We start from the raw sequence: 11093 nt of genomic DNA on the forward strand, positions 1-11093 counted from the left end.
AAAAATTGTATTCTAGAACCAACTTCAACGCTGCCATTTGCACTAGAACACACTACCCCATCGGTTCTTTTTAAATTTTCTGACGAACGATTACAGCTTTTGCACAAATGATCCGCCGTTCATGTTGATATCGGTTTTGGATAACCGACAGACAAACGACACAATTGTTCATGCCAAATTTTATGCCCTGAACTAACTCACTGTCCATGGCAGACAGACTCGGTAACTGACGTGTGTGCTCGGGACAGCGTGTTTGAAACTTAATTGGATATGTGCACCAACATAAGTTGAAATGGATGAATGAATTCGAATAGCCTAGATCAAAGGATGTTTTACTTACGTTTCACCTGTCGTGTCACCACCGTAGTGGGCTATCTCTTAAATCAGTTATCAGTTGGTCATAACTACAACTGATAATCTACTTTGTTATATTTAATGCCCAGTGCATAAGTTACTCTAAAACCTATTTCTAGAAGTTACAGTTTGAAGCTTAATTACGTTCACGGGGAATACCAGTGTTTGTCTGTGTATGATGAAACACATTCTATAATTGGACTTTACCTGGAGCAGCCTTGGTGGTAGTCATGAAAGCAACAAATAGGATTGATGCTAAAGTCAACTTCATCTTCAGTCTAGAAATAAAATAAATGCATTTTAAAATTTCATTCTAAACTAAACAACAGGATGCATGATTGTATGTATGAGTCAATCACTTTAAAGCCAGCAGAGAACAACATTTTAATACATTGGCATTATTACATAATGAAAATATATCTGTATTCTTATTGGCCTATACCCAGTCACGTGACCTTCCGTAAATAGTGATATTGCCCTGAGACGGTTTCACCTGTCAGATCAAAAGTGTTATTGCAGTGGGAGATTTAACCAATGGAAACAAAGATGAGACAAAATTATATCCAATTAATGAGTAAGTAACGCCATGCAATATCAACTGCTAATTCTAATGTAAGCAACCACACACTTGTGGCAAAACGCTTTGCTGTCCGTCAACAAATATATAACATATTTATTCATACTGAGTTTAATTCCGCAAATACGACAAAGGCAAGGTCAGTAATCGTTACATTGTGCATTTAGAAACGTACATGATACAACAAAATGAAGCTGGAATCAGCACTTTCCGGAGTTTATGTTAGAAATAAACAGATGCATTTCGAGATAATCAGTAACTGTTCAGTTTAAAGGAACATACCCTATTTTTTAAAACACTAAGGCATATTTGTTTAGTATTAGAGCTGGGTTTTTTTATAATGACTGAAATCATATTTTACTTAGATTTCATTGTTTATGTTATCCATTCCCGTACATTCGAAGTGCTTTTGGTCATCCTGGTGTTTTTAATATCACAAAATTCATTTCTCGTATTTTTTAAAACGCATGTTCGTCGGAGACGTAACCGTTATTGTGTCGAGTTTTAAGTCTATTTTTAGAGGGTTATTTCATCATTTCAAAGTCACAAACTCATGTGTCACGCAATTGTCAATTTATTCAAATGTGTTACAGGTTTGTAGATGTGTGTGTGTGTGTGTGTGTGTGTGTGTGTGTGTGTGTGTGTGTGTATTTAGTGCATTAGTACAAAATTGCATACGGCCATGAATGTACTTTTTCATCAAACATCCTAATTTAAGAATAATAATTTTGGTTTTAGAAATTGAGTGCCCATTTCCCGAAGAAAAAAAAAAAGTTAAAAAGAAGCATGGATACACCTACATATATGATTTTTATAAATGTCAAAAATGTGATATTATGATTAAAAAAAAAAAAAATTGTTTTATTTAACGACGCACTCAACACATTTTATATACGGTTATATGGCGTCAGATATATAGTTAAGGACCACACGAATATTGAGAGAGGAAACTCGCTGTCGCCACTTCATGGGCTACTCTTTTCGATTAGCAACAAGTGATCATTTATATGCACCATCCTATAGACAGGATAACACATACCACAGCCTTTGTTGTACCAGTTATGGTGCACTGGCTGGAGCGTAAAATAGTCCAATGGGTACACTGACAGGGATCGATCCCACACCGACCGCGCTTCGAGCGAGTACTCTACCACTGGGCTACGTCCCGCCCCCTCGCGTTAAAAAATGTACTACAATTAAATCAGCTGGTAAGAGAACTTATGGTCTGTTTTGCTTTCGTTACGTAGTATACCCTCAAACTATTTTCTGGCAAAGTCTAATGGTGTTCTAATTTTTTTCCTTCTTTTTGTTGGTTATTTCCAAAACACTTTTACTTTTCTTCTTACTTCAAATCACACTATAATTATTAAAAAAAAATACAAAAATAATACAAAAATAAAAACCACTCACCTGTCCTGAGGAAGAATTCCAAATCTTGTAATGTCCGGACAATTGTCAACAACTGCAGTGCATTACTTTACTACCTTTAATTACCTTAAGACTTCCCCAACATTTTGTCCAAACAGAAATCGTGAAACGAAACAACATTACAATGACACAAAGTCCAAATTGAATTTTTAATTATGGTGTAATTGTGTCTATATTTAGTGCAATGGTACAATAATATCAACTGCGAGCATGAATGTAATTTTTTATTAAAAATATCAAAATTTAAGAACAATAATGTTGTTAAAAAGCAGCGAAAAAAAAGAAAAAAAAAAGATTGTTTTATGAATATCAAAAGGTCTATTATACCCAGCACTTGCCTTTATAATATGACTTTCGCGTTAGGAAAAAACGCCCAGCAATTAAATTAGCGCCCTGCCCTGTCGAAATCCTTGCTAAAACATTGCATTCTATAGTCCGTCACACATTGATCGCATTTGTTTCATACTATGTAATTCATTATACGTTATTTATTTCCTAGCCGACTGATTAAATCATTTGTAAATTGCACACATAAATTGTGTTTCTTTGTTTCCAAAACACTTTTACTTTTCTTCTTACATCAAACCAAACTGAAACTATTTGCAAAAAAAAACATCAACAAAAACAACATTTTAATACAATGCTGGGACAGACTATACATGGTAACCTTAGCTGAAACAAATAAAACATGCTATAGTACTTCCCATAGGGAACGCATTTTTTTTTTTTTTGACCATGGAATTTACTGCAAGCTACTTAAAGGGACATTCCTGAGTTTGCTGCATTGCGATTAAACTTACATATTGAATATATTTTCTTGTTTAGAATATCAGTGTGTATATTCAATGTGTTTCTGGTCGTCTTAATATTTGTAAGAAGCCCATGCTGGATTTTGTCTTCAAATAATTTCGTACGTACGAAAAAATATATTTTAGGAAATAAAATTAAATTTAACCTAGTACAAATATTAGAACGGCCAGAAACACGTTTAATATACAGACACTAATATATTATGCAGAACAATATATTTGATATGTAATTACAATCGTTAGAAAGTCTGTGTTAGTCGATAACATCTTAAACATGGCAGCAAACTCGGGAATGTCCCTTTAATTCTGGGCCGATTCTTTTCTAAATTACACACCAAAAAAGAAAGACTTTTTTTTTTTTTTATTCCAAAAAAAACTTTTACTTTTCTTCTTACGTCAAACCAATGCGAAATTATTAAAAAGATAATAATTTTCTTCTAATAATAATAATAATAATGTGAATATATATATAAAAAAAAAAAAAAAAAAATAAAAAATAATAAAATAAACAATAATAATATGTAGAATTATGAGACGGGCTATAGTATAGGCTGTCAGGTATTCTTTTCTAAATTACACACCAAAAAAGAAAGACTTTTTCTTTTTTTTTATTCCAAAAAAAAACTGTTACTTTTCTTCTTACGTCAAACCAATGCGAAATTATTAAAAAAATAATAATAAAAAAAATATAATAATAATAATAATAATAATATATATAAAAAAATAAAATAAAAATAAAAATAAAAATAATAATAATGATAATAATAATAACAATAATAAATTGTAGAATGATGAGACGGGCTATAGTATAGGCTGTTAGGTGTTTTGTTTTGTTTTGTTTTTTTTTTTACGGAGTAGCCTACAGTTCATGAAGGGTGGAGGCATATAACAAATGTTAACAACGTCATGGCATATGCATGATATAGGCAATCATCATGACGTCATATTAATTACGTAACATTATTCAGGGGCCTTCACCCCTATTGACTTATGTTCCATAAACTGCGAAATGGCAGACGGAAAAAAATACACGGTTACACTCTAGTATGTGAAATTTATTCTAATGTAATATTTTTGTCACTATTTTTGTCTAGACAAGCTAGGTGTGTGTGTGTGGGGGGGGGGGGGGGGGGGGGGGGTGAAATTGTATGAGAGTAATTTACTGTAGTTGTTAACTGTGGTTCTGTCTTTGGTTTAAACAAGAAGAAAAGTTTTATTTTCGAAATAATTTATATGGACTTGAAGTGGAATTACGGTAAGATATAATTGTTACGTATGAAACCAAAACAAGGCTTTGAAAAGTGACTATTCAGGCCCGTAGTCTGAAAAAACGAAATAAGACCGACATGGACCAATCCAAGATCGATCCTGCATCAGGCTTTACCAGTAGGCAACCTTAAAGGGACATACCCTAGTTTTTAAACACTAAGGCATATTTTTTACAATTAGAGCAGTTTTTGATAACTGAAATCATACTTTACTTATGTTTTATTGTTTAGATTATCTATGTCCGTACTTTCGACGTGTTTTTGGTCATCTGCGTGTTTTTAATATGACAAAATGCATTTCTCATATTTAAAAAAAACGCACGTGCGTCTGAGAGGTAAGTTATCGAGACGCGTTTTAGTCTATTTTGGGAGCTTATTTCACCATTTGAAAGTCACACACTCGTATTTCACTCAGTTGTAACTTGATCCAAATGTGTTACAGGTTTGTAGCTTAACTACTCTTAGTATTGATTTCCATGGGCTGAAACTAGGGTCTGTCCCTTTAATATAATGGTATATGAAACTGGGAAAAATCTGGAATTCGAAACAAGCTATTGTTATGAAATACGTTTCAGTCAAAGAGATTAAGCCATGGTGTCCATTGTTGATTAAAAATTTCGTAATTGCAATTCTTGTATAAAATAAATCTTTCTATTTCAAACTTGTTTCGCAAAAGTTAGTAATTTATTACACTGTTTAAAACCTTTTTGCCTGCAGATAGTACCATGAGAAGTAAACCAAGTCACGTTGATTCAATCAATACTATTATAACGTAGACAAATAAGAGCGAATTCATTTATTTACTTGAGATTACCAACAGATGTGTTACCACCATATGATCATTGTATCCCATTTGTTAAAATGAGCAGTTGCACTTAGCTGTAGTCCTCAATTCCAACAAGATTGCATGTCAATAATAATAATAATAATAATAATAATAATAATAATAAATAAATAATAAAAAAAACTTAAAAAAGAAAAAAGAAAGAAAAGTACTTGTTGTCAGTTATTTTGTGTTATTTCCAAAACACTTTTACATTTCTTTTTTTATGTCAAACCAAAGTGAAATTATTATTATTATTTTTTTTTTTTTTTTTTTTATTTTTTTTTTTTAGGAGAATGGGGCGTACTTTATGCTTATTTTCTTCCCACTCACTTATTGATATCACCATAAATATAAGAAACAATTTATTTTTAAACTATAAACTACAAATACATATTTAGCATTAGTACTTTTAATATTTTAATTGATTAAATTAGTTAAACTTACCCACAGAAATGGAGTGAAGCTTCACATTTAAAAGCGTTATGTTCCAACCGCTGAAACTGTGACGTCATAAACAAAAATAATGACGTCTGACGCTACAGGCCGTGACACCATGATTGGCCGCTCTCGGTTGTCTTGTTTTGAGCCATCGACATTACTAGGTGAATCTGAGTTTGAAATGTTTTTAACAATCCTGGAGTTTTTTTGCATGTCATTTGTCACAATTTCAACTGACGTTTGCATAGTATGATATATCTAAAATTACGTAACAATGTAATATCAGCCCTGGACGCATTGTAAATATATTTGATTATTAATATTACAATTAGTACTTACGGTTAAGTTTTCCCAGTAGTAAGTGAAATCGGCCTTCTCTGTTCCATGGGCGTCGATTGGTGGGGAATTGGGGGGACGCGCCCCCCTCACTTTTCAACGCCGGGGGACAATCTATATAAGTGTCCCCCTTCCCCCCCCCCCCCCCCCCACGTTTTCAAACGCAACAACACCACCACCACCAACAAAAACAACAACAGCAACAACAAAAATTAAAAGTTTAACCAGTGTAGCTTTATGATTTTCATTGACATTCCTTTATCACACACACACACACACGCAACACACGCACGCACGCACTTCCCCCTACTTTTCAAGCCGGATTGACGCCCAATGCAGCAAACTCAAGAATGTATCTTCAATTTCATACAATTTTACTAAAATAGCGTAAACATTTCACAACAAGCATATAGTCCACGAACTGAGACCCCAAAATGTGTCCGATTGGTACCATCTGAGGGTACCAAACTTAACTATACTTTTTTGATAGGTGTATTTATCTGGATCTCAAAATAGCAGAGTAGCTTAATGTCAGAAAATGAGTTTTAGTAGAGAGGGGGTATTTTTCTAAAAGTTTAATAACGTTTCTCTGTATTAATCTGTTTGTCAATATATAGATAGTTTGTATCACACAAACTGAAATGCACTTGTCAACATTCACCAGGAATTCATTTTGAACTATCCCCAGCTAATTAAGGCATTGCGACATCATTGTAATCCAAGATGGCTCCAATATATAAGCGAATCGTAATTTATAACAAGGGAATCGTAATTTTTTATCTTATCATCGGCTATTGGACGTCAAACATATGGTCATTCTGACACTGTTCTTAGAGGAAACCCGCTGTCGCCACATAGGCTACTCTTTAACGACAGGCAGCAAGGGATCTTTTATTTGCGCTTCCCACAGGCAGGATAGCACAAACCATGGCCTTTGTTGAACCAGTTATGGATCACTGGTCGGTGCAAGTGGTTTACACCTACCCATTGAGCCTTGCGGAGCACTCACTCAGGGTTTGGAGTCGGTATCTGGATCAAAAATCCCATACCTCGACTGGGATCCGAACCCAGTACCTACCAGCATGTAGACCGATAGCCTAACCACGACAGAAGCCGGTATCACAGAAGAAGAACAAGGATTGACATTCAACATTTATTTTATTGAACACTAATACCACAAACACGGCACGCTTTCACAAATAAAACGTTACTAAGACCAAAAAAAATAAAAAATGGAAAGAAATATGCAGCAATTAATGCTCGGCAGTGAACAGATTTCGAGGAAAAAACAGTCGTTGTAAAACTAGGCGTCGCGCGTCGCATGCGACGTTATCTACCCTCATTTCCGACGTCTATTTTCGCCACAGTTGCTCAAACTCCAGTTCATATTTTCTAGGTTCTTGTCAGAATGTATAGCTCGGCTTCTATAGGTTAATTTCTTCAGGAAAACTTTGAGTTTCCCTCAAATATAGTCCATTACTGCTCATTGCCTTTGTTTTTAAAATATATTTTGTTTTGATTCATGAGCACAGTAGACCCAGTGACTTTCCGCGATCGCGGAAAACGGACGGAATTCCCATTGTGAAACGGAATTTACATTTGGAAACAGAATTACGGTTTTCCGCGAAGTTGAACAAATTAATACTATTTTACTATTGCCACACGCTGTAAAAGCGACGATTGACCCGTGGGCAGTACTATTGGCAAACGTTAGACTGGATTATGCGCTTCACGGTAAACCAAATGGTCACATTGGGAACCAGTCAAATACTTCATGAACGTTAGCTAAACGTTTGCTGGCTGACCTTGAGGCTGGTTTACTGCTTAGTATGTTATGCCTACGCAGATGGGACAGGGTTTTTTTTCCAGGAGTAAGTTTAGCCAGCGGTTTGTCGCTAACGCTTGTCTTGGAAGACAAATGTTTACGCTACACATTAAGTCGAATGACCATTTCGGGAACCACCAGTCAAAATATGTTTGAAAACGTTTAAAGTCGCACGCCCTAGTTTCAGCCCGCGAAAAGTAATTCTAATTTTGGTTAATCTACAAAACTGTAACATACTTAGATCACGTGTTTATAAAATAGAGTGAAAAAGCAGGTTTTATATCGATAAATACCATGGGAAACCCCGTGACCCAATTACTTGAAATAATTTTGAAAGTTAGTATTCTGATATCACCGGCAGATGTCGCTCGAAGCACAGAAATGCCTATGTCACGACAAATTTCCCAGAGTTCACGCAGACTTGGGGTGCGTTCCTTTTATCTCTCCTGGGCATGTTCCAACTGTTCTGTCCTCTCCAGATATCGTAAGACTTATTGGTTTTAAGGGTTTGTAACGTTTTGTATTGAGATACTTACTTGTCTGAACCGGTAGTACCCCCCCCCCCCCTACATATATTAGAATGAACAGAAACACGTTTACAGCCACTAATATTTTATGCAGAAAAATATATTTTATATGTAATTACAGTCGTTAAAAAGTCTCTGTTAGTCGATAACGTCTTAAACATTGCAGCAAACTCGGGAATGTCACTTTAATTACATAGTGTAGTCTGAAACGGAAATGAAACGGAATTTACAAAAACATGAAACGGAAAATAGTTTTTTTTTTTTTTTTAAGCGGAAAACCACCGAGTCATACTTGTTCTATTCTTGTTCAATTTCACCAACTTCATGCATTACAAGTAGACTACATTGCACACTTCTGTGGTAACAGCCTCCCCCCCCCCCCCTCCCCGTGACCCCATTACTGAATGTCTGTAGCTCTCGATAAACCTCCCCCCCCCCCCCCCCCCCACACTACTCTGTCAGTTCCAACGCCTACTAGTACTTCGTTTTGCAACCGCTGAAAAAAGATGGAAGTAGCAATTTAAATTGCTCAGCAGGGACGAACTTGCGTTTTTAGAATTATGAAAACAAATAATTTAGTGGCATTACAAACACCAGGATAACCATAAACACTTCGGATGTATGGAAATGGATAATCCAAACAATAAAATGTAGGTACTATCAATGTAACGGCTTTAATAACAACAAATACGCCAAAGTGTTTACAAACTAGGGTCTGTTATTTTAATGATTTAGAATTGTGAAGCCATTTATCAAACTTCTGTAGCAAATCTCGACGCGATACTGAACGCTATGTTCCCTTATTCGAAATCCACATGTATGTACAAGTGTTATAAATACAATGTTTCGTCAACAAGCATGCAAAGTAGAGTGTGTATGGATAACAACGCAATTGAAAGCGCCATTGATCATGTCAGTAACTGTCCAGCCAAGGCTAAAACGATAGTAGTCTTACAAACCATGATGCTGTAAGAGACACAACATAAATGTAAAAAAGAACTCCCATTCTTAGGAATGTTATGGGAAAAAAGACTCATGTATTGACAAATGAACTAGTTTTTTGATAGACAGTCCTGTCTCTTCCACAACCACGTTCCCGTTCGCTTCCATTCCTCCCCGACCCTCCTTCAGCGGGTCTTGTCTGCTTATGGACAGCCGATATATTGACAAATGAATAAGTCAGAATGACAGGCCTGTCTCTTCCACAACCACCTTCTCATGGTATATGCTATCCTGTCTATGGGATGGTGCATATAAAAGATCCCTTGTTGCTAATTGCAAAGGGTAGCCCATGAAGTGGCGACAGCGGTTGTCCTCCTTCAATATCTGTGTGATCCTTATCCATATGTCCGGCGCCATACACCCGTACACAAAATGGGTTGAGCGCGTCGTTAAATGAACCAGTTTCCTTCCTCCATTTTCCAAAGTGAAGTTCATTATGGATTTTTATGAAATATCATTTCGCAAGTACAGTCCGTTTACGTCAAACAGGGGAACCGACGAATTAGTATATATGTGTATAATGAATAAGTTAAAATTCATATAAAAACATATAATTACGTTTTAAATGCACACACACTCAAATAACATGTTTAAAAGAAAACATCAGTGTAAATACAAAACGGTTCCTTTATAAATTATCATCAAATTGAATAGGTTCAATCTCATGTTATAATAGAGGTATGGAATTGCCAACACAAAGGACTACCTTTAGTCTTTCTTTTTTTTTTTTTTTTTTTTTTTTGGTTGGTTTGTTTTATATCCCACTGCCCCTTTCCTTTTTCGCCTTCGATTTTCATCTCGTTTCTTCCAGATATGGCAACACCTCCTATCTTTCAACTTCTGTTGCTGTCCACCTCCGGATCCTAGCACTGACTGGAAGGACAAATAGCCCATTGGGCTCACCGATGGGAATCGATCCTAAATCGATCGCGCATCAAACGAGCGCTGTACCACTGAGCTAGGTCCCGCTTTCTACTGTAAAGGAACACAATAAAAATCATTTCACGTTTGTTGACATCCTAATGTTTCTAGCAACCCTAACTGAAACAATATCGCACGAAGGAAAACAATACGTATATATTGACGTGTGGTGTTAATTCAGTATGTGGCGTGTGGTATTAATTCAGTATGTTACGTTTGGTGTTAATTCAGTATGTTATGTGTGGTGTTAATTCAGTAAGTTATGTGTGGTATTAATGCAGTATGTGACGTGTGGTATTAATTCAGTATGTTATGTGTTGTATTAATTCAGTATGTGACGTGTGGTATTAATTAAGTATTTGACGTGTGGTATTAATTCAGTATGTGACGTGTGGTATTAATTCAGTATGTGACGTGTGTCATTAATTCAGTATGTGACGTGTGGTATTAATTCAGTATGTGACGTGTGGTATTAATTCAGTATGTTACGTGTGGTATTAATTCAGTATGTGACGTGTGGTATTAATTCAGTATGTTATGTGTGGTATTAATTGAGTATGTTATGTGTGGTATTAATTCAGTATGTGACGTGTGGTATTAATTCAGTATGTGACGTGTGGTATTAATTATGTTATGTGTGGTATTAATTCAGTATGTTACGTGTGGTATTAATTCAGTATGTGACGTGTGGTATTAATTCAGTATGTAATGTGTGGTATTAATTCAGTATGTTATGTGTGGTGTTAATTCAGTATGTAATGTGTGGTGTTAATTCAGTATGT

The 11093-nt window shown here is 35.4% G+C and overlaps 1 protein-coding gene across 1 annotated transcript in view; it reads right to left on the reverse strand.

Moving 5' to 3' along the window:
- LOC121386821 overlaps nucleotides 1-5753 on the reverse strand; it is a 106073-nt gene extending 100320 nt beyond the window's left edge. The window contains exons 1-3 of the mRNA XM_041517835.1: nucleotides 5707-5753; nucleotides 2342-2393; nucleotides 562-632 (exon numbers count right to left, since the gene is read on the reverse strand). Coding sequence (XP_041373769.1) covers nucleotides 562-625 — 64 coding nt within the window. The 5' untranslated portion in view covers nucleotides 626-632; nucleotides 2342-2393; nucleotides 5707-5753. The remainder of the gene's footprint in view (nucleotides 1-561; nucleotides 633-2341; nucleotides 2394-5706) is intronic.
- Nucleotides 5754-11093: the final 5340 nt, after the last annotated feature.

This window comes from Gigantopelta aegis, chromosome 12 (genome assembly GCF_016097555.1).
Source record: "Gigantopelta aegis isolate Gae_Host chromosome 12, Gae_host_genome, whole genome shotgun sequence".
Lineage (NCBI taxonomy): Eukaryota > Metazoa > Mollusca > Gastropoda > Neomphalida > Peltospiridae > Gigantopelta > Gigantopelta aegis.